Genomic DNA, 25,163 nt, shown 5'->3' with positions numbered 1-25,163 from the left:
GCCCTAACCACTGGACCATCTTTCCTTCCTGTTGGGCCCTCTCTTCCCTTCAAAACAAGGATCAGATAAGTACAGTAATGCAGCTGGAAAAAGCAGGGGCTCAGAACAGATTAGTTCCATAACGCACTGAGCAGGGCAAACTAGCACCCCAGGGTGCGAAACTCAGGGATTTGACTACAGATACTCTCCCCAAACGCCATCTGCTCTGGGAGAGGTAAAAATAAATCTGAGGAGCTCCTTGTCATGGTCTCTGAATGCGTGAGACGACTTGCATCATGAGTACAGCTCAGCAGACATACTGCACAACACAGGTTAAACTACAAAAGAGATACAAAGGTTTAGCTCTGGCCTAACCACTTCCAAGACAGTTGCACTCATGCCTCCTGGCAGGAAGAGGCTGGCAATGCATTCGCCAGGTCCCAGCCACTAAAAATCATTTTGGGGGGTGGGAGGGAAAGGAGAAGGAAAGGGGAAAAAGAAGAAAATGGAAAATTTTTCTACTGGAAAAATGCTGAAATTCTCCACCTGCATGTCTAGAGAAGCTGCTACACAGAGGATCTAAAGGAAATCTGTAATACAGCACAGCCTATAGGAAAACGTATGGGTTAAGAACAAAGCAGCTGCACTTGTCAGCCCATTTCTGAAAAACAAGTGTCCATTTTACCAAGATCTCCCTGCACAATAGCTGAAGCAAAAATGGAATCCCTTCTCCTCAGGCCTCCTCATTAATGACGTCAATCAATCAAACTCCCGGCTATGGCTACAAACAGTCCTGCGAAGGGGGGCTGTCACAAAGGAAGATGCTAACTGGTCATCATTGGATTGGACCTAAAATATATCCTATTTCAACGCACACATGCTGTGGTGCTATTTGACTTGAGAGGCAAGTCCTAATCAGTAAGCAGAAGAGCTACAGCAGTCACAGGATAGACTCCCACTGAACAAATGATGGGTACCTCCTGGCCAATGCACAATCCAAGCAGCAAACTGCAATAAGCTAAGGTTTACTATGGCAGACGTGCACTATGTGCACAGATACATATTAGCACCTTATCGGAGCAGAGATGCTGTTCCACTGAAGCATTTTGGGTTTGGAAAATGTAAAAAGGCAGGATTTCTCCCTGTGAAGCCCCCCTTCGCGTTCTCATGTGTCGCTCCTCCAAAACACCGGAGCGGAGGCAAACAGAAGCTTTCAGTAGCCCTCCCTTTGGCTGCTGGTGGTTAAAGGCAGGGGGAGGGGGGGAGGGAGAATAAATGTTTAGGGAGCAATCCAGGGGAACAGAAAAGTCTCTGCCATAAGAAAGTCAGCTTAGATTATGTTGGAGACATGCAGTACTATTATTTTCCCTCGCTTGCTGCTTCTGCATCTGACTAACACAAAAGGAAAAGAGTATCATTGAGGCTGATCTTTGGACAAATTGGAGAGTCTGCCAGGAGCAGCCTGCAAAGCGCCAAGCGTACGAGACGAGGCTATAGCCACTGCATTACAAGTGTTGACCAGCAATGGGCATCATCCTAAATTCTGCCCATAAAGCACTTATTACACTCACACTTTCAGAGAGGGCAGAGGGTAAGATAAAGGAAGTATCTGCCATTTTACACATGGGGAACTGAGGTACAGAGAGATTAAACTATTGGCCTAAGGACACAGGGAGCCTGTACCTGAGTTGAGAATTCTTGAGACCAAATCTCCTGAATCCCAGCCCAGTGCCTTAACCACTAAGCCATGCTTCCTTACCTAATTCCACCATGCCCTTCGCCATCTTCCATTCATATTTAGAGGCAGTGACATAAGAGTGGAGGGTTTTTTATTATCCCATCTGCAGAGACAGTATGAGCTTCCCAGAAAATCATTTCCCATCATAGGCTTCATAACAGCGAATTTTAGTGCATCCCTGAGGCAGAGAAGATCTTTTATGTTCGAGCATCAATGCCTTTTCATTGTCTTCCCAGGGGAGAGAGCAGGACTGGCATCTGGAGGGCCTGAAAAGGATCCTCCATCCTTCCAAGGCAGAGTCCTATATAAGCTTTGTTCAAGGGCTTCTGCTCCAAGGCATCTAGAAATGTTATTTATAGATTTAATCTGTAGAACATTTGCAGGAGCCTACAAGAGACTCCAACGCGAAGACAATAAGGAAGTTCGTTCTAGGGAGTCTGGGTGCTGAAACAAGTCACACAGGATTGGAAAATGAGACTTCTTTATACTTCCTTACATAGCTGGCTGCCACAGTATACAAGACAACTGGCTGACGGAGCTGGAGATATGAATTTAGAGGCAACCCCTGATACCTTCATCTCTGTATTAAATCCGGGTATTTTTGTTAAGTGAGATTACAAGATTGAGAGAGAAAATGTTTGAGACCAAAGCCTAAATTGAACCTCTACAGAACAAAATGTGTTTTCTTACTCAGCTCCGAATGGGCACTGAAAAATTCACTCTGGCTTTCCATTCTTGGGCTTAGGAGGAGAGGGGAGAGGAGAGAATGGACTGAGTAATTCCCAGGAAATGAAATCCAACTTTTGCTCTAAAGAACTCTGCTGTATGGCTCAACTCGTTTAGCTGTCTTGGGAACCCAGACACTCATGTTTTTCTTCATCTTAATCTTATTTAAGAGATGGATTTTTCTTCTGTCTAGAAGGAATCGTGTTACGTCTATATACTACAAGGAGGAAGGCAAATTAACACTTCAGAAGAAGCAGGCAGGCAGGGAGCACATGAAGGAAAATGCCTCCTGGTCACACCAGCCATCACAGGAGAACAAAAAGCTTGAGACAAACATTTTGGACAGAGCAGTAAACCTAACTAGTTTGATTCCTCTGAGGGTGTACGGAGAGCAGTAACAATTGAAGAACAGTACCATTTCACCAAAGTATCTTACCTACCTAGTGGGAAGAATTTTGCAAATTGCGCTTCGGAGGTTCACCTCTCCACCCCATGCATCAGAAGGTACCTCTGAAGATACAATGCAATTCCTAGAGTAGGTGGTCTTTGTACTGGTTACATTTACCCAGGGATGAAAGTTCATTGAGGCACCAGAGCGCCCAAGCAGGTGTCATGCCCTAGACACTATTGCCAACCCCAAGAGTTCATCAAGTCCTGAGCCAAGCTTACATACGAGTTGTTTTTAAAATCAGTTTGGGGGTTTTATCTACAATTAGATTTTGAACCTCTCTCACACCACAAAGACTAGAAACCTTGCTTGTAAATTCACAGCTCAGATTCTGATGGCATCACCTGACTGCAGGAGCCAAACCTTGAAAAACACACTGCCAAATATTGGGAGACTCAAGAAAACTGCAAGAGCTGACATCATCCAGGGATCCACATAAAAAAACCAACTCACGGCCTCTCATTTCTCAGGAGGCAACAAATCTAAAGCAACCAACTTCCACCTGACACACAAGACAGGGCTTTCTATGACGTCTGTCAACTTTGGTCTTAAATTAGGCAGTAAGCCAAAGCTCATCTTCCTGCTAGGGATGCAGTTACAACCTCTGCAACCCTCCCTTCTCACCATCCAATGCCTGTGAGAAGGAGATTACTCACATTATATGACATAGGTGGGGGTCCTACAAGAAAGGTAGATAGGCCACCAAAATCAGGACACTGACGGCTGTGGTAGCGCCACACAGAAGCTTTGAGATATGACTTATGATCCTGGTCCTCTCATTCATTTTCCCTTCTGGATGCAAAGGCAGATTGAGAAAGCTGCTCACAAGAAGGGATTTGCCATTACGTCAGGCTTTGAATACAACACAGTAGTTGAGCACAGTACCTGAGATCCTTTGCTGTTCCTGAGAAAAGTCAATGCCTTCACCGATGGAGCTCATGATTTTCTCAATCTGAAAATATAAAAACAGTATATTGCCACAATATTTTTAAAGCCTCAGCAGAAAGTGATAGAGGCAGCTTTGGAAGCTTGTCCCCATGCAGCTGCTAAAGGTTCCCAGGTGACAGGGAAGGAAGGGAAGTTAAGAACCCCACCAACCCATAAGGGTCTGCCCTTAAAACTTGGCCTGGAAAGGAGATTTTCTTAAGAATGAATGGATCAAAGAGGGAGAGAGGGGGTGGGCTTGGGACTCCACAGACCCCCATCCTTCCCAACTGCCGTTACTGTCCCGTGAAAAGCCACCTATTTCTCTGCATCAACAGATGGATCTCACAAGATTCCTCTGTGGAGCACCAAGTTTTATTAGAGGGGGGTGAGGGGGAGAAAAGGCCTCAAAAGCCATCCTTGACAAACATGCAACCCCTCCTTCACCAAAAGCAAAAAAAGCCTGAGAAACACAGTTCACATTAACACTTTTGTGGCATGCAGCAGGTGCGCTTCACTTGGCCTCTCTGTTTCTTGACCACCCTCCCCCGCCTCTGGCACCCTAACAAGACACTTCTACTGACAGCAGGGCTGAACAGCCAATGTAAGCTCTGAAACAGATGCAGTTTGCAAAAGCAGCAGCATTCTGGGATAAACGACTGGAAGAGGGAAGAGAAAACAACCTTATACCCAGAAGCAAGCAGCTCAGAGCCCACAGCTCCAGGCAAACCCCATTCAATTTTCAATCATAGTCAAAGGAAAACCAAAGGAAACTTTTATTTCCAGGGATCTGTCTCCCCTCACCACCACCTTTCTTGGACCTGGATTTCGTCATCAAATTTTCCCCAAAATTCAAGTTTTGTAAGTTAAGATTTTTACAGAATCTAAAAGACCAAACAGAAGTTTTACTGTACATTTTCTTAAATGCCAATAGAAACCTTTCTAAGATAAAAAAATAATCCCTGTGAAATTGACCAGGCTAATTTCACTGTCCAGGTTGAGAAACTCAAGAAGTTGTGCATCGATAGTGAAACTTAGAATTCTTACAACTTCCATAATTTAAGGCATTAGTAACACAGGGAAGAAAATGTAATTAAAATGAGATTTTCTGCTCTTAATTACAACCTGCTATTGCCTCATGAACAGCAGTAGGAGACCCTTAGGAGGCTCAGATTCAGTTTGAAATCTGGGTGTTTAACCCTACAACAGCCATGCAGGAAGTCTCAAAAGTAAACCCCCACCTCCCCGTGAGAGATTTCTGGTCACATCTCGAGAATGCCCTCTTGCAAGATGTTGGTGCACTTGCTGCTGGATGGGATACAGACGATCAGGGACATGCAACAAAAGTGAAAAAAAAAATTCACAGAACTTATTTGGATCTTAAGGAAAGATTTGGGCAAAAGTGTATTGGTAGGGGCAGGGAAGGTTCTGAATTGCTTTGGACCTGCTCACTGGCTTTACAAAAAACAACCTATCTGAAATTGTCATCATTTGGGAAAGCTGCTTAACTTGCTACCCCAATGGCACTCACCCCCAGAGCGATAGGCTTTTTTGAAGATAGCAGCCTTAAAATGCTCTAAGGGAGCTGGATGCCCAACTTTGATGAAATTCAGTGGGAGCTTAATTCCCTAGGCTTCTCTGAAAACCCTCGTCATGAAGGACTTCTGCCAAGTTAGATCTCTAATACAATCCTTCCCATGTATACACAGTGGATGGGGCAATTCACTTGTCACCTTACATCTCTGTATCAGGGAAGAGGCGTCATGCAATCATATGTAGAAGGCAAGGATTTTATTAAGGTGTGAGGAGGATTCACTGCACCTAGAAGCCATGGTCATGGGTATTTCTAATGTGTCCAACATAGTCAGAACTATTTTATTGGGGGCTTTGAAAACAAGTTTGAAATATCAGCTGGTAAAAGCCAGAAAGGAAGGAATTGAATTGAATTATTTTCTCTCCCCCCTCACTCCCAATGGCCCACACAGACATGCCTTTCTCTATGGAAGCCTTGAGGTCTAATGCTGGGCTTTAAAAACACCCTTTGACTGACACAGACACACTTAATGGGAAAATTCAGATGCTCTACCTACAGATCTCCTCCAGCGACATCCAGGGAAAGAATATTTATTGCCTTTCTTCCCATGGTACCTTAAACAGGACTGCCTAACATTCAGCTGATGAGAACTACTCTGACCCAAGCTGTGAATGGATCGCAGATCTTAGTGGGTCTGATACTAAGGAGACAAGTCAGGTCAGTGTAACACCAGCTATGTATGCCAAGGTTAACAGCCCACCTTTGCTCTACAGAAGCAGGTGAAGGAACTAGCCAGTCTGAACATGGCAGTCTGGTATATGAAGGTTTTGATTCATAGAAGACAAGCTCATTTACAGTACTTGGTCCTGCTAGTGAAGGCAGGGGGCTGGACTCGATGACCTTTCAGGGTCCCTTCCAGTTCTAGGAGATAGGTATATCTCCATATATTATATTATACAGCTTTAGTCAAAAAATACAGACTATTTCCCCCTCTCATTACCGTAGGCTCAAGGGCCCCTCTAAAAGGATCCGACTAAAAGTAAGAGGGGATGTGGGGGGCATGAATATCCATACAGATTTTAGTGGGCAAACAATAGCAGCCCTTTAAAAAGCCCAGCACAAAAACAAGCATGTAGCAAACGGTGCAATTTATCTTGCAGCATTGTGATCTCTGGAGTCTTCTCTTCAGATAAAAAAAAGTATAGGACTGCTCTTCGTGTTATTTGATCTCGCTATTAAGGCTCAGACACATTCTAGTTCAATAGGAAGCCCTGGAAACACAGCTTTAAGGGACAGAGGAAAGATCTCATTTCTTTGGCTAATCGACAGCCTCCGTTTTAAATCCGCAGCTCTGCAGTATTGACACAATAGAAATGTGGGATCAGCTAAACTGGTGCCTTTTAAGAGAAAAAAAACCTGAATTTAAAAGCCAACCTGCCTCCTGCTGAGAGCATCAAAGGCAATACCAAACAGATGCTTCTTATTACAGTTTGCAGCTTCTAACATTCTTCAGCTGGGGATGGAGAAAGGGGAAAAGCAACCTCCCCTCTTCTCCCACAGTGCTCCTGAATCTCAACTTTCACTTAAAAACACCATTTCCAGCTCTCAAGGTTGTGATGAAAATATGAAAGTGGAAGTGATGTCTGCCTGAGTCTGCAGACAGCCTGGAACAAACAACAAATGTGAATTGCTCCACACTTCTCAGTGAGATATTGACTGGGGGAAAAAAAGGGGGGGGGGATTTTAGTGTAAAAGTTAACCTTTTCACTGCTGATAATTTCAGCAGGAACATCCCTTAAAGTAGCCAATCTTGAACTGCCTCCTACGCCTTCCCAGCACCAAGTCCACGGCTGACAAAACTACAGCTTTCCATGTATTGTTGCTACTAAAATCCACAGAATACTGTAAAAGGTAAACGTGGAGACATTGTGAGATAAGTTTACTATTCAAATAAACACTGGGGCTATTGTATTGATTGCCTTATTCACCTTTCATATTTAATCATTAAAACTTCCATTTTTTTTATTTGAAAAGAGGAACTGCTGCAAGGTTTCTAGGCTGCTGCCACAGAATTCAGAGACCTTGCTGCAGAATTTGGGTCCAGTTTGCCATGGAATACATGGATAGTTCTTTAAAAAAAAACAACAAAAAAAAACCAGTACCATTCTAGAGTTCCAGAAGCTTAAGGGCATTAAGCCCTGCACATTTGGGGTGATTGATTAAGCTTGTTACAAGATTTTAAGCAGATGGTACTATCTTTATCTTAAAGACACTCAGTTCAGTTAAAAAAAGTCTGAAAGTTTGAGGAACTCTCAGATGACCTTTTGGAGCAAAACACTCACTTGGCCCAAACCAAGTTTCTACTACAAACACCAAGGAAAACTTTGGAAGGGGAAAAAGGAGGAAAACATGTTTGTTCAAGCAACCCCAGCTCCCTCAGACCGCTTCCCAGCAAGAGGCAAAGCACTTTGCCAGTCTCTTACACTGTGGAATGATCGAGCTCTGAGGATGTGAAGCGACTGCTGCTGGCACTGCTGGGAAAACAAAGATCACAACAGCATGTTTGAAGCCAAATCAAACCCCACATTTACACCCCCTCTGCGCTCAGGAGAACGGACACCCAGCTGAATACCATCCACATGCGCCTCGGGGAAACCCCCTCCCATCAGCTGCCTAGCACAGCAAACCCCCTCTAACTCCCAGTGCTTGTTTCTAGGAGGGTGATTTTGGGCTCCCTTGGTACAAGCTGAATCCCTACTCCCACCCTGGACCACTTGCAAACCTGCTCTGCCACAGCAGGTTCTCCCCCAGGGATGGACAATGATGAAAGGGCAGGAAGGCTTTCCCCTCAGAAAGACCACCCGTTTTTCTCCCCTCTATGCTTCTCCCAGAGGGCCGCTGATGCCAACAGGGCAGCATTCTGGCCCTCCAGAAGGAGCATCCTCAGATTTATCTATGCAATAATGAAGGACTCTCCCCAATCCATTCACTTTCCCCCAATGTCCCCAGAGCTTCCTTAGAAACTCACTTCTCTCCAGTGTGAGCATGGGACGGTGCTCAGATGCTACAGTGAGGAAGTACAATAGAAAAAACCCACACAGACGGGAGGGGGGAGGGGGGAGGGGGGAAGAGGAGTAGGGGCTGCCAACTCAGGAGAACAAGCTTTCCAGGGGTGCATACAGGGTTTTCCCAACCCATAATCCAGGGAGGTAAAGACCAAGGTCAAAGTCTTTGACCTCTGCACTACTATAAGTGTTCTTAGTATTTGCTAGACTGCCTGGAAAGACCACATGCTCATCTGAGTAATTAGGTGGGCTAGATGAATTCCCCAGACTTGCAGGGTTGAATGTCAGCTGTCCACAGGGGACAGTAATATACAAACACTGGAGCATAACAGTTATTATTGTGATGACCATGGCCTCCTGCCCCTCACTGGAGGTCAACGTTCTTCTGCAGCTGGGTTCACAGCCTAAAGCAACTCCGAGCTTAGTTTAGCTGGTAGTCAGGCAGTTAGACAGCACTATCTAGCATCAGCAACAGTGGAAACTGAACATGTTTGGAGTGGAGATAAAAATCAACCCCTTTTTTGTCCTTACAGTTACAAACAGTTTTGCAGTAGAAGAGAGCAACTAACAATTGTTAATCCTTTAAAAACCATCTACAACACTTGTTAACTTTCACTCAACGGAAGCTGTCTAACATTTTTTAATTTTCATTAATAGTAGGTCTTCACATACAGTCCCATGGTGATACATTACCTTTTGTAACCTCACAGGAGTTGAGACCCACCAATTGTGAAACACTGGATTAATCCACAAGTCACTGTCATTAGGCACTGAAAAATGTATTACAGTCTAAAGAAGCCATCTCTCCTCCCCACTCCCCACATGCTCTCACTCTTTGTGTTTCAAGAGATTGATAGAAGACAACCTTAATCACCAGGAAATCACATGGGCTTATCACCAGTAAATTTTTTGCTTTTTCACAGCAGTTGTAAGGGGGTTGCAAAAATTTTTTATTTTGAATAAGGCGTTGCCAAGTTGAAAAGGTTGAGCAACACTAGATGAAACCATCCCAAAACAAAATGAAGCAATATAAGAGCACCCATTTCCTAGAATCACAGAAATGGAGGGCTGAAAGGGACCTCAAGAGGTCATCTAGTCCGTTTCCTGTCCTCCGCTGCATGGACAGAGCGTGCCGATTCTCAACCGTATGCCAAAGCACCAGGACAAGGAATAAAATGGAGATATTTTGGAACAAATATGCAGCAATGCAAGAGAGTTCTTAGGCTGTTTGTTCCCACTGGTGAATTATTAAATACAACAATGTTTAAACATAGTGCTTCTACTCTGACTGAATTGGTTCTAGTTTGAACTCTCAGACCCCTGGCTATTTTTGGCTTAACCCACCATGTTCTAAGTACTGTTAGACACTGCTCCTCCATGGGTAATTTTACATCTACAGGAGTCATCATAACAGTATTTCATCAACTTACTTCAGAACAGAATGTCATTTTAAAAAGGTTAAAAGAAAGAAAAAAAAATCAGGTAAAATTTGCTCATAGCAGCATAGTAAAATCTAAGCTAAATAGCTAGCAGACGACATGCTTGATGCTGAAGATACTGCTTGCTCCCCCCGCGGTACACAATGGGTGCTACATTCTGACAGTCCACTTCCTCAAGAAGAGCCCTCACCTCACAGCATTGGGGGTAAAGGCATCATCTTTCAGCGTGAACAGCAACATAAGCTGAGCACAAAATATTGTCTGGCTAGGATATGGTCCTAGATATGACCATTCATGCCGGGTGTCCTCAGGCAGCCGCCACTGAGGTGGCCTGAGGGAAAGAAGCCCTCTCTGAGTGGGCACAGATCACTAGTCTTCCATGAAAACACTAGTGTCAAGTCAGGGACAATGCAGGCCTTCGGGGATTCTCCTCTCTTCCTTGAAGGCTACATATGAAAGAGAGCATCCCTTGGTGGCAGTATTCCACAGCCCAGCACAGCTAGCTCCGAAGTACTTTGTTTGCTTTCTCCTACCTTGAGACACGAAGCTGCAGAGCCCATTTTAACACTAGGTCTGATACTCCCCTACAGAGCTAACACCTCCATCCAGAGCCAGCCAGTCCATTTATTCAGAGTCCATGGAGAGAGGCAAACAGAGAGGTGCGTTAACCTGCGGGTGGCTATCTTAAAACAGAAAAACTTCAAAAACAGACTCCAACGAGAGACTGCTGAGCTGGAATTGATATGCAAACTAGACACAATCAACTCAGGATTAAATAAAGATTGGGAATGGCTGAGCCATTACAAACATTGAATCTATCTCCCCTTGTAAGTATTTTCACACTTGCTTCTTATCAAACTGTCTGTACTGAGCTATCTTGATTATCACTTCAAAAGTTTTTTTTCCTCTTAGGCTTGGTCTACACTTACCCCCCAATTCGAACTAAGGTACGCAACTTCAGCTATGTGAATAACGTAGCTGAAGTTCGAAGTACCTTAGTTCGAACTTACCTCGGTCCACACGCGGCAGGCAGGCTCCCCCGTCGACTCCGCGGTACTCCTCTCGTCTAGCTGGAGTACCGCAGTGGACGGCGATCACTTCCTGGTTCGACTTATCGCGTCCAGACAAGACGCGATAAGTCGAACCCAGAACTTCGATTTCCAGCCGCCGAACTAGCGGCTGGGTATAGACGTACCCTTACTTAATTGGCCTCTCAGAGTTGGTAAGACAACTCCCACCTGTTCATGCTCTCTGTATGTGTGTATATATATATATATATATCTCCTCAATATATGTTTCACTCTATATGCATCTGAAGAAGTGGGTTGTAGCCCACGAAAGCTTATGCTCTAATAAATTTGTTAGTCTCTAAGGTGCCACAAGTACTCCTGTTCTGTTAACAAGTCACTGGCTCTTTTATCATCTCAACCAGGAGACAGTCTCTCACAAGTCAGGCGGTCAGCACCGATTCATTTGCATGCAGGAGGCAGGGAAAGGAAACTTCATTCAAAGAGCACCAAAGCACGCAGGGACATGCTAATTTGACACTGACCTCTGCCACCAAGGCTCATCGGCAGCTATTATAGTTTTTTCTGGTGCAGCCTAAGTAAAACGTGACCTATGGTTAAAGAGCCCTCAGACTTGTCATCTACACAGAATTTTATGCTCATCCCCCACTTGCGGCACCAGTGATTCCCAAGGGTACCTCAAGGTTATCCCTACAGAAACAAAATACGCCTATGATCTGGATAGCCACAGCTGTTTCAGTGGCTGAGATCTATTGGAGCTGAGGCTGTGTTATCCAAAATGGTTTTCAACGCATCCCCACCCCAAGAAAATGGACAGTCAAAATACATAGCTGCTTTTGGCAATTATCAGCCCTGCTGTTCTGCAACTCCACCTCTTACAATCACAACCAAAACATAAAATCTTCTTCCCTGCAGGATATAGGCCTTACAAAATTGCTCTGTTTAGAGTAAATATACATTTCCTTTAGCCAAAAGAGGGCAGCCTGCTGGAAGGGGACTGTAGCAGGGTGGTTACCTGCTCCTGGACTGAAAGGGGTTAAAAGCTAGCCCTTGGAGAGGACTGGGGCTAGGAGCCTTAGGCTGGGCTGATTGGGAGGCTGCCTCAGCTGTGGCCATGCCCCAAACAGACTCAGCTGGCCCTATAAAGACAGGGAAGCCAGGGGCAGACAGTCTCTCTGTGTGTTGAGAGAGAGAGAGAGAGAGAGAGAGAGAGAGAAGGGCCTGGCTGCAGGGAGCTTAACTAAGTGCCTAGAGTGGAGCAGGGCTGGGGAAAGGCCAAGGGAGCCGGGGAGCTCCAGCCTAGGAAAGCCCCAGGCTGCCAGCCTGGTAAGGCCTATTAGGTACTGGGTTGCAGGGGGCAGCCCGTGGGTAGGCAGAGGCAGCAGGTCCGAACCCCTTTACCTGTGATGAGTGGCTGATACTGCAGTCTGCCCTAGTGAATGGGGGCTAGATGGAGACTGGGCAGTAGCCAAGACTGAGGTGAAGTGGGGATAGTGGGTGGGGGTTCCCCTGGGAGGGGGAGACCCAGAACAGTGGGGGTACTGCCAGGGGGCAGCACCCAGAGAAAGGGGCACCGGGGTCCTGGGAGGGACATGGGGCCAGTGGCAAGGGAGATCACCGGCCTGCAGAGGGCGCTCCACGGCTGGGAGAGCTAATTCCCAAGGACAACCAGCAGGAGACGCCGCAGAGGTGAGTCTGCGCCTGCTTACACGGACATTTTGTGTATGCTAACTAGAAAGGCTTTAAGCATTCCTAACAGCTGACATGGCAGCTCCGTTTCTCCTCTAAGATTTCTAGAAGGCACTCTCCTCCCTCTCCAACCCCGCCCCAGCCTTTTCCAGGGAGACTACTACTAGGAAGTCAATACCAACAGGGACTGTTCAGGGTACTGACCTAGGTGTGCTTTGCAAGAGGTCCCTAAGTTAATTCTGGGCCATGGAAAGATTGCTTCTACACGGATAGTTCAGGGCACTAACAAGACAGAACAGTTGGGGATTTTAGCTTTAAAATGTTTAATTAATTTCAGCATTTGTAAAGCCAGGCAAAGCATGCTGCAAACAGGGAAGGATGGCGTCAGACATTACACAGGCAGCTGTTTCCACCCAGCTCTACCAAGATACTGCAATCGTGGAGTATCCCTATCATTCCAGTCCTAGGCATCCTGAATAGGGATTGCACATCATCCCAATCAATGGACAGTTCGGCTTGAGTGCATCATCCACCAGGTACTAGGATGAGATCCAGTCAGTCCTTTTACTTAATCAGGATTTAAAAGCTCTGCCTCTCCATATCAGATGAATTTCATTTAAATTCTTTATGCTGTCCAGAAGTACTCTAAAAGTTCCTCTTGACCCAGATGTCATTGGGCACTGCCTGTAGTGCCCCAGATGTATTAATCACATTTACATATATAGTGTAAACTGCTAAGTGTTTAGCTCTATCACCACCCCTACAGGGAATTGCCCCAATTTTAAAAGCAGACTAAGCCATTTGTCCAAAGCTAAACTGCAAGACAGTCCCATGGTCATTCCTTATTCCTCTGGACCTGTGCATCAGTTCCTGAAACTAAACAGGATGGAGACCTCATTGGACAGAACACTGTGGGTGTAGCACTTATGATTTGGGGAGGGGGGCACCTGGTTGCTTAGAAAAATACCCGTTTTTTAAAGCTCAATGGCAGACCCCAACATCACCACTTTCAACAGCGAGTGGACTCCTTAAAAAAACAAAAACAAAAAAAACACACAAACCCCTCAACTCATTTTGGCATCATGTACTAGGTAATAGCAAAGAAGAGCCATGTAAGCAGATCAGCCCTTGTGAAAGCTTTTTCCTCCCTACCACCAGCGACTAGATCGGTTTAAAGGTGAATTGTGAAGGTTTTGCTAAAGTAGGTCTGTAAGATCCCAAAGGAGAGCACTGGCTGTGTAACAGCTACCTCCCTAAGGTACCCACACTACAGGCTTCTTCCTCAAGTCTCTTTAGTACCTAGTACTTCCTTAGCTTATTTGCCTCTTTGTGGATAGCATCTGATACCACCTCGTGCACCCTCAAGGATCTGAAGAGCCTTGGGGATCTCAGTGGAAAAAATAAATCCTGTGATTAACTTCCTCTACTTCTAACCCTCCTTTAGGTTTCCCCCTGCCCTTTCCTGGTCAGTATCGCATCATCACCCTAGAAGCTTGACGGGTCACAGTGAAGTTAGGACAAGGCCACTGGCTTATCAGCCCATGTACACTGGCTGATTGCACAGGGGTTAAAAAATGGCAACACAGTCACCTTTATCCTGACTATTATTAGACGCTAAAGTTTAGTAACAAACATGCAGAAATAAATCACCCATACTGCCTCTGCCATATGTACAGTGTCAGTGAATTACAGTGACACCCTCCAGCACTAGCATCATTAAGGATCTGTTGGAATTTCCATTATAAATCCTTATTATCAGGGGTTCATAAACTTCCATGTATAAATTTGCCACTAGCTGAAACAGACAGATTCCAGCCCTGGCAGCATCTTTTATTCTTGAAAGCCACATGCAAAGTTTGGTTTAAAAGGGCTTTGTTGGTTTAAAAGAGCTTTTTCATTTTAAATGGACATAGCTGCAAAATGAGTAAGTGACAGGGGTTAGAATTTCATTATTTTTAAACTCCTGCAACTGACAAACAGAGTGGTGTATTTTTAAAATGAAGTCTCTCTACTGCACACAAGCACTCAAGTCCTGATCCTTACTAATTTCATTCTGAGGTTTATATTTCAGACAGCAATGGAACATCAGTAAAGTATGCATGATTGGACAATTGGTTATTTTCAATTGTATGGATTTTCTGGCAACGATTATCAAGCCAGCATTATTTTGAGGTTGACAGGAAGGAAGAGAAACAAGACCACTGAAGCAAGCTTTAGGAACACGGATGCCTTTTTTGCTTGCAGGTGAAGTGTACTCAGCTGAGCAGAGAATGCAGCAAGACTGATATGTTTGACCTAGCACAGCACGAGGCAGATACTCACTGTATAGCAAGTCATTCATCAGGTTGCTGCGAACTGAGTTGCAATAGCTATCTGGGGGGGTTACTATTATACAAGGGTGCTGAATACAGGAACCTTGTGACTGTAGGACCAGACAACAGCCATGAAATGTTTGACTTTTTTTAAATGTTAAATTAGAAACATTACCTCATCACTCGGGCAACTTCTCTTTGTCATCTAACACACCCTAAAAGCTAGGAATCCGTGACCGGAAATTCTGCCACCCTTAGTTAACATCCTGATACTTTTTTTTACAGGCTTCAAGGCCAGGGTGATCCTCCAATGTGAGGTAAAGAAGGATGGCAGTGACTGCTGTGACTACTCAGGCTTTTGTTGATTTCAAGAGGGAACCTTAACTTTGCAATTGAACGTGGACCACAGTGATAGCCCTGGTGTAACTATCAGAGTATGGAGATTGAACCAATCAGTGTTGCCCTGACAGCAATCCTCAGGACATCACAGCAGGGAGGGGAAAAAGTTATTTTATTGGTGAACAAGAAAAAGCAGAGATGTGAGCAGTGGACAAGTTCTCTGTACAGGGCACGGATCTAGCTCTGACATCCATATATGAAAGAGAAAAAACCCCACAAATTCATTGCAAAAGTGACAAAATGACATTTAGCCTGAAAAAATGAAATGTACTCAAGTCAGGAAATGAGATTTTAGTTTTGACACTTAAGTACAATAGTGAACGGTTAGTTACAAATACTTAAGCTAGATTTGTATAAAGCCTTGAATTCTCTAACAACTGCAGATTGCTACACGCGCACACGCACAAAATGAATATGTTACAGCCATAACATACAGTAATCAAAAATATTCCAAACAGGCAAGCTAGCCAAGTTGCTGTGGCTTATGAGTTTCCTGATTTCAGTATGTTTACAATACTCATCCTTAATGATCCCTTAATATGGAACCCCACTGACAACTAAACAAAGAAACCATGGGAAATCTGGTTTACATATTCACATGTATTAGTTCCACCTCTCCCAAGCACTTGGTGTATTATAATATTCTTTTAAACATACAGTTTAATAAAGCCTATCAAGTCAGGGTGCCACACCGATGGCTGTAACCAGCACTAGCTGCAGTTTCCAAGTTCTTTGCAGCCCCACTGCAGTAATCTAACCTCAAAGGGACAATGGCATGGATAACCATAATAAGGTCCAAATACAAAAGAAAGGGCTTTCCAAGAGCCAACAGGAAGCACACTTGACAAACACCATTCCCAGGGTATGCAGAAACAGCTGGCAATCCAAAAAAGCCTCAGTGCTGATATGCTCCATTCATCAGGGTGCAGATAGAATTTTTGATGTTAGGGTTACCATTAGAGTTTAGTTTGTCTCATTCAACTCCCTGACAGTTCACCCAGTTAAATTGGGCACAGATGGACTAAGCTGCTTCCACCAGAAAAAAAATCAAAATATAGAGCTGGGCGTCCATTATAACAGAGACCATAATACATATTTCTTCACTGAACATGAAGGGTGGCAAGACAGAATCTGGCTCAACCTTGCTTGAGCATGCCCTTGGAATCTCTAGACTTAGACGGAAAGGAATGAAGCCACTCAAGAGTGACTGTCAACAGCTGCCGACACATCCCCACAAGGTCAATGGTATCAAAGAAAATTGATAGAAAATCAGCTGTCAATCCTGATCTATCTCCACTAGAAGGAAGTAGCACCATACATACAGTCTCTGTACTGTATATTTAGTCCTTAAAACAAACCTGAGGGGGATCAAGAGACCTAAGCCTCCCGCTTTTCATTTTTCACCTTCTCTATAATCCAAAACTGAGATCGGAGCTGGGACAATAATTCCATCTCTGAGGCTAGGTGACTACATAACCACTTGGGGCTTTTATCTCTGTTAATAATGCTTGGCTTCTGTCATAAGCAGAACCATTCCATAAAATTACAGCCCCATAAATCAGTTCTGTTTATTCTACGTATACATAATATAGTAGACTCCACTATTATGGACTTCTTGGCAGGATTAATATCAAAGGCCTGAAAATTTAATGCTGTTCTTATTAATCCAAAGAGAAGTTATGAAAACAAGTCAGTTGCCCAAGAGCAAATTAAGTATATAACAACAAACTTAATAGTTAGCACGCTATGTCCTTCTCTAGCCATGTACATATTCCAAACATGGCTACACATGGACTCAGTAGATTTGTCAATTACTTATTTCAGCACATTCTCCAACTGTTCATTAGTGATATGGAAACACATTCTCTCTCTTTCTGGTTTAATATAGTCAGAGAAACTCATTTGCATCAGGGTCAAGGGACTATTGGTTTATATTACCCTACATTTACTTTTCAGCATGAATCACAAGACAGAGCCCAAACATTTTTTTTAAAACAGAATTTGTAACACTTGAAATTTCAAAATCATTATGGTGGATTCACAATTTCAGACTGAACTGTGCACATTTGCTCACAAGACCACCATCCCCTCTATATTTATGCAGATGGAGTCAAACCTAGCAAAAACAGTAAAATTCAATATTAAACAAATTGCAAGAGGGAACTGTTAAAACAAAAACAACTTAACTTCAGTTTAGAAGTTCCTTGCCAGCAGTCATTTTACATTGTATACACTGAAAGATCTCAAAGCACTTTATAATCTGTGCTCCTGTATTTTCATAACACCTTTCAGCCAAATGCACTGACTTAAGATACATACCATGAATTGCAAGCTTCTCAGCAAAAAGATCATATCCATTTATGCATTTGTACAGCATCTAACAATGCATCTTTGGAGCCTTCGGACCCTACAGTAATATTATACTATACAGGGATCACTTCACCAGTTACTGAAATGCAGCCATCTCTGGGGTACAATGTTGCAGCTATTTAACAGCACATAGCAACACTACAGAACTGTTTAAGACAGGAAGTAAACAATTAGTTAATTAAAGCTGCAAGAGAAAATTAAGGTAGGCAGAAGGCAATTAGAGTGAGAATTTGGCAAGGGCATTAGCGTTGAACATCCCTGTTTTTGAAAAAAGTGCCATGGGATCAAAAATGATCAAATTGGTCACGTTTTTAAAAATATTCATTACACAGCACGCATAATTTACATTAACTGCATTAAAAGCTTCAATGCCAGAATGTTGAGGTAACATGCTACTTAGCAGTTCAAGAAAAACTGATACCGCAACTCAACCAGCTATCCAATGAACGGAAATGGTTAGATTATTCCAGTATATTGGAAACAAACTAACTTAGCTACATACCCAGCCTAGCACCTGTGATTGGTGACCTACAAATCTGAGAGAGAAAGAACAGAAGTCATTGTGCATTTAGATCTGTATTTAGGGCATAAACACAAAACTCTGTGCAACTGAGTAAAAATTCCTCCACATACAGTAGCTGATATTTAACCTGCAACATTGCTATGCTGGTATAGTGATACAATTCAAATAATAAACTGTGTTTGCTTATTCCCATGTACAAACCCTGCTGTAAGATCATGTATTTGCATTACTTGAGAAATGTGCTTCTCAGATCAAAACACCAGGAGACTAAAAAAGTGAGACTTGCATGCATTTGACAGAAGGCTGGAGGAAGCAGGTGCTTGGGGCAGCCAATGGAAAGGGGCAGCACGTCCGGGTCTTCGGTGGCGAGTCCCTCGGTCCTTCTCTTCCTTTTTGAGCCGCCGCTGAACTGCCGCAGAAGAATGAAGCAGCGCGATTGAGCTGCCACCAAAGTGCCGCCGATCGGCTTTATTTTATTTTATTTTTTCCCCACTTCGCCACTTGGGGCAGCAAAAAAGTTGGAGCCGGCCCTGGGCTGGAGCAATTCCTTTCAGCATGATTTGTCCACCTGTGCTCCACAGCCTACAATAATCTCAAATTGGTTTCTGAGTAAAAAAGTCAAGATGTTAGTTTTGACCTATACAATTCTTTATGGTTTAAATCAGTTGCACTGTAGTCTCTCTCCTCACACTTGGACAGCTGAAACCAGCCAGGGAACTTGAACGGGCCTAGAGCTGTAAGTATGGAGGACTGTGCACTGTTCCCTCAAACCTGGAACTTGCACTTCCCTTTATTCAACAGAACACTAGTTTGCAATGTGCTCAGGAGGTCTGCAAACACATGTATTTATCCAGGCTTTGCCGAAAGCCGGAGTTAGGCTGGAAGCAGTTTTAGTATTGTTGATATAGACAGTTTATTATGGTTTGTGATTTTAGCAGGCATGCTGTCTATATACAATGAATAAATATTTTCCATGGCATCCATTTGCTAAATACAGACACCCTTAGCTGAGAGGAAGGATAATCTTTCAAGGTCTCCGGATGGAAGGCCTCATCATTGGAGGTGAGGGGAGATTTGAGTTAGAGAGTAGGGTAAAAACTTTTGTGCTCTAAATCAGGGGAAATGAAAAGAGCAAACTTACGTTGCATTTTATCAGACTCCAGCAATTCTCTCCAGATTACTTTATTAAGTCTAGTTTAAGAGACCATCAAGGACATGCAAAGCGTGGTGTAGACATGCTTGTTTAGAAAGTAGTAGGAATCAGATAAAAACATTGGCCACATTGACATAGAACAATAAAATATTTCATCATTTTAAATGGCTAAAGAGAGGAACATTGGAATTAATCCTCAGAAATTAAAGCCAGCACAAAACAAATGACAGAGGCCAGAAAATGTGCAAAGAATATTTTAGTTTCCAAACAAAACAGACCCTGCCTGGTCCTGCAGTTCAGAGGGCAAATTAAACATGAAAATATAAACACACAGAAAAAACAAAAACTTTAGGAAGTAAAAGCTGCTGAGAAGTGACAAAGGGGATTTTCTTGTTCTCCAAAAACTAAGGCTGGGTCACCAAAAAGGTGGGACCAGACAAGAGAAGACTACAGAAAGGGGACAGGTGGAAAGGATACATCAGGAAGGAACGCACACACACTGGCCCTTGGCACTTCATTGTTAGAAAGTTAAGAAGAACTGCAGAAACAAAATATGGAATTCAGTGACAGACGGGACCTTAAAGCCGTCAGTCTCCCAGTGTCAATAAAAAATATATATATACACAGTGCGGTGTACTGTTTTCTCACAATCAGATTTCAACTTGAATTGTAAGTATTTTAACAGTGACCTATACACACAAAGCGTAAGGGAGTTGTTACCCAGCAGATAAGTCATACTGGCTTGTCAGAATAGGTACCATGTTAAACTCATAAGTTACATTTCACTAAGCACAAAAGTAACTATTCTGGCCCTCTCTCATTTTGCACTTTTTGGTGATATTTTTGTGAAATGGTGGCTTTTGCACCAAACACAAAATAAAAGTTTTGTATTTCAATGCGATTATTTTTAATTTTTATCAAAACAAAAATCTCAATTTTCAAAATTAAATTTTTAAAAATAAATACATTATTACAGTACAATTACATGATTTTTGCCAGCCGTGCAAAACAAACTAAACCTAAAACCCTCAAAAACCAAAGGTTATGGTCTTAGAGAGGAAGACTTGCCCAGTGGTTAGAGCACTAGCCCAGGAATTGGGTGATGGCGGCACAATTCACTTCTCTTCCACAGAATTCCTGGTGACCTTGAGCAAGTCACAGTCCCTCTGTGCCTCAGTTTACCATCTGGAAAATGGGAATAGCAGCACTTCCCTTCCTCACAAGGGTGTTGCAAGGATAAACACGTGAAAGATTGCAAAGCACTTTGAGATGTACTGATAAAAAGGGCTACATAAGTAGTAAGTATTTTTAATTCACTAAGGCCCTCAGCTAGTTATGTACGCACATGAGCAGTTAATGGGGCTCACATGCTTAAAATTACCTCCGTGATTGGTACCAGCTGTATTGGGACTTAAGAAAGCTGAGATCTTACATGGTGAAAGGACACTACAGATGTGCAACAGTTTACTCTCAACGTTGATAGTAATGAACTAACCATCAAAAAAGATGAGCCAATTCAACAGCATCTCTACAATTCCTGGAAGTGGAGAATTGAGAAGAGCAATTTGACTTGATAGTAGAACATTACGCCCCACTCCAATTATTTATATGAAAGAGGGGCAGGGCAGTGTTGTCCAGTGCCATCATTAGGCATGAAGTATTAATTCATCAGCTAAATAATTCACACTAGGGAACACATGTATCCAAGTGGTTTCTAACTGATAAATCTCTGTGGGATTGTGCATTTCCTTTGTCTGACAAATCTAAAACATGCATGTTTTATTTACAGTTCTCTTTAATCCTCCTTCAGAAGAAACACTCTTGTCGAAAGGGCTAAAACTAGAACACAGAGCAGGCACATCACTTTATAGAGCTGGTGCAGGGACTTAGCATGGACCACAGAACTGCATCAGAAATTCAGCATAGGAGCTGCTCATTTGATGCTCGACAACTGTAAATATGGTGGATTAAGAAATATCGGGAGCAGGGTCCGAAGCTAATTCTCAATGGCCTGGCCAGTTCCTTGCTACTGCATGTATGGTAGTGGCCACGTTTTTCTCATTCACAGATATAGCCCTAGAAAACCAACTAGTTCACAACACAAATATAGCAGTGCATTATTATGACACCACAAGAGTGTAAAAGCTGAAACTCTTTATGCTAAGGGACAGGATGAAGGAGTAAAAAGGTCAATTCATACACTAATCAGGGAAACCCTGGGCACTGGCTACCATAAATATCCAACCAACCCTCACTCTACCAAGAACACAGGTCCCTTAAATAATAAAGGCAGCTATTTAGGCATCAATAATTCTGAGCAATGAACTGCCTCTGTGGAGTCAACCAGACAAGAGAATTGATTGTATGAGAAGCCAGTTTTGCCAGGAACTTGTGCTCCCTAAACAAGGGGAAGATATGGTAGATCTCACTGTCAGGAAGTGTTATTGACCCTTCACGTAACACATGACACAGGGGTCCACCTAATAAAATTAACAGGCAGAACATTTAAAACAAACATAAGGGAGTACTTCACACAACACAGTCAACCTGTGGAACTCATTGCTAGGGAATGTTGTGAAGGCCACAAGTACAACTGGTTTCAAAAAGAATTAGATAAGTTCATGGAGGATAGGTCCATCGATGCTATTAGTGAAGATGGTCAGGGACACAAGACTATGCTCTGGGTGTCCTTAAGCCTCTGACTGCCAGAAGCTGGGACTGGATGATGGGATGGATCACTCGCTAATTGCCCTGTTCTAGTCACTCCCTCTGAAGCATCTGGCATCGGCCACTGATGGAAGACAGGATACTGGTCTAGATGGACCATTGGTCCCACCCAGTATGGCCATTCTTATGTTAGCACTTGGGTTGCCCAATTCCACTCAGAACTGATGCCTTAAATGTTATGCATATAACAGGAACTACATTTACAGCACTTTAGCTGTTAAGTGATATTGACCCAGAAACCACTTAAAAATGACCCTGAGCTCAATACAAAATTCTAGCTGAGAGTGCACGTGTGGGCAATTTTCCGCCTGTCTAGGCAAGTCAATCAACTGTCCCACGTCATGAACGAGCAGTCGCTGAGCCCCAAGATTGCAGTGGAAGTGCTGTGTTTTATTTTAGGCATATGCTTTAGAATGTGCAGCTTAGTCATTGTACAGGAGCCCAGGCTGCCTCATATTGAGCCGAATCAGCACAGCTGGATATTCTCTGCTCCCAGAACAGGGAGAGATCTGATGAAATCATCCCAAGTTACATCACTGCAGCTCACGTAACACTGGTGGAAGTGCTGAGTGCAAAGAGGGAGTTGAAGAGATGAAAATTCATGCTTCAACGTACTGGAACGTAAGATACCTATTATAGAAAGCACAGGACTCAAATCCCTGGGCCAGTGCAGGCCTGTTCCCTACATTTCCTATGTTTTGCCTAGTCTCATTTTAAATGTTGGAAGCAATAGGGATTCTACTCATTTCTCTTGGAGACCATCCCATAAGATCTCGCTGTCAGGACTGTTATCCTGACAGTCCACCTAGGGTCTTTCATTTAATTTCATCCCACTGCTTATGGTTAAACTCTCTACGTAATTATCCTTGTTTATAAACCCTTCAAATGCTTGTATATTAAATGTTTATAGGCTCATAGAACCAAGATCTTAGAGATTAAGAGTATCTATTGCCAAAGGTCATCTATTCCATTTCCCTAGTCAATGCGGGAGTGGTTGGGTTCTCTACAGTATATTTTAGGGAGTTTACTCAAGCCCAGCAATGGGGCTTCCACCACTTCCTTTGGGAGGCTAATCCTCAGACGAATAGATCTCACAGTCAGGAAGTTTTTCCCCCATTAGTGTTCTGGAAGTTTAGTTAATTATTGTGGTGAAGTTCCACTTAGTATAAGCAAGTAGATGGGTAAGACAACAGAGGACAAACTGCGATATAGCCTGGGTGAGGAACAACAAAATTGTTTCTGGACAGCTGTAGAAACACTAGATCCTGAAAGGAAGACACAGGATTGGGACTCCTGGGCAATTACATTACTATGTTTTCCAAACCATACATTAACTAGTTGCTTTTCTGTTTGTTCAGGATTTCAGCAGGGCATTCATCCTGGGAAGAAGGGAAAGGAATAGTTTTCACCCAACCGCTCATTACATGCTACAAGTCTTCTAAGCGGTTCTAAGACTATTGTAACAGCTCAAGGGAGTGGAAATCTTTGCATCACTGCAACTTTACCAAGAAAGCCGGGTATCCTTAGGCCAACAGATCTTTTCAAATTCTGTCCAACTCTTCTCCCAAGACTTTAAAGGGAGAAAAGGAGGCTGGGAGATAAAGCTCAATAATGGAGGCAGAGAACAGGCACAGACGCAAGAGATTATTTGTAGTTGGTTTAAGTCAAGAAGGCCACTGTCCAAAACCCCAGGATTTTCTTATAAAGATATCATCTGCCTTGGAAGGACTGGGCCTGGGCCTGGGCCTGGCCAGACCTACCAGGTTGTGGCCCTGGCACAGTTTGCTTTATTAGAACTCTAGAGATGGAATTGTCTTACCAGGTTGTCTAGTAAAAAAAAAAAAAAAACAAAAAAACAGACAGTTGATTCAAATGCTTTAAGACTGCTAATTGGTCAGAATCCCCAATCCAGTCTAGTCACCACAGTTCATACCCAGGTGCTCTGACAAAGGAAACTGTTATAAGCGCCTTGCTGCAAAGGCTGCTACAGAAAGGCATTTTCTGTTTAACTGATGAGGCCATTTCTTTGACAAATGAAACATCCCAATCACTTACAGGGTAGAATCCACATCCATCAACATGGTTATCACCAGCTTCAGTAATGTGACAGTAACCACAGTGCTTTTCTTCTATACATTTCAAATCATTCTACAAAAGAGAACCAACCTTCCCCCATCTGACAGAGGGGGAAAATAAATCAAAGGAGGAAAGTGATCTTTGCCCAAGCTCACACAGAAGGTCCATGGCAGCGCTAGGAACAGAACCCAGGTCTTCCTGATTCCTAATCCTGTGTCCAATTCACTGGACCACACTGCCTACCCAAAAAGGCTTGGCAGTTCCTGTTTACACAGAAACATCTTGGTAATCAGTAGTAACTGTTACATTTACACAGGAGTCGAACATCATTAAATAATGAGCTCTATCTCCAGTGTCCTGCCAAATTCTGGTTTGCATAGTTACCTTTTCTCTACCTAAATACACTCTACAGTTTGAATTGGATATTCTTTACTTTATCCTAAGCTGTTGTGTACTGTTCCAGGGTGCTGTTAAACACTAGATATATGTTTCAACCCAGGTGGCTGTATTTCCAAGGTGGATGAACTGATTTCTGTCCAATTTATAAAGTGTCTTAGGTCTCTTTTGGATAAAAGGCACTACATAAACATAAAACTATTAAATATCATTTGGCAATCAGTTTGCCTGCATGCGACGGGGGGGCTCTGCCAAGCATATGAACTCAGACAGATGTGCAGAGAGATCTGAAACTGTTCTACAGCCGAGAGGGGAGGAAGGGAGAACAGATGCACCAGCTAAAGTGCTCCTGAAGCTGGGCTGGCATCATCTCTCTGCCTGGCACCAAACAGTCCCCTCCCCTTCCAAAACATGAACATAAGTTTATTCTCTCATATAAAATTCATAGTGTGCTGTGACTGCTGTGTGCTCATCTCACGGCTGCTAAATATTCATGAACCAATTACGAAAAACAAATTTATCACTTTAGCCCTCAGCCAAGTTTTGAAGGATTCAAATATTTATGCTAATGAGAGGCTCTACCTCATGCAGTTCCTCTCTCACCCAAACTTCATTCCCATTCACATGAGGGATCAAG

At 43.3% G+C, this 25,163-nt stretch overlaps 1 protein-coding gene across 1 annotated transcript in view; it reads right to left on the bottom strand.

Annotated features, from left to right (window-relative positions):
* The window catches only part of ANKS1A (ankyrin repeat and sterile alpha motif domain containing 1A), a 153,594-nt gene that overhangs the window by 45,014 nt on the left and 83,417 nt on the right, over positions 1 to 25,163 (bottom strand). The window contains exon 13 of the mRNA XM_029913340.1: positions 3,777 to 3,843. Within this exon, the coding sequence (XP_029769200.1) occupies positions 3,777 to 3,843 (67 nt within the window). The remainder of the gene's footprint in view (positions 1 to 3,776; positions 3,844 to 25,163) is intronic.

This window comes from Terrapene carolina, unplaced genomic scaffold, assembly GCF_002925995.2.
Source record: "Terrapene carolina triunguis isolate 2854851 unplaced genomic scaffold, T_m_triunguis-2.0 Scaffold604, whole genome shotgun sequence".
Classification (NCBI taxonomy): domain Eukaryota; kingdom Metazoa; phylum Chordata; order Testudines; family Emydidae; genus Terrapene; species Terrapene triunguis.
Note: the sequence above shows the minus strand (reverse complement) of the source record. Positions and strands in the feature narration are given on the sequence as shown.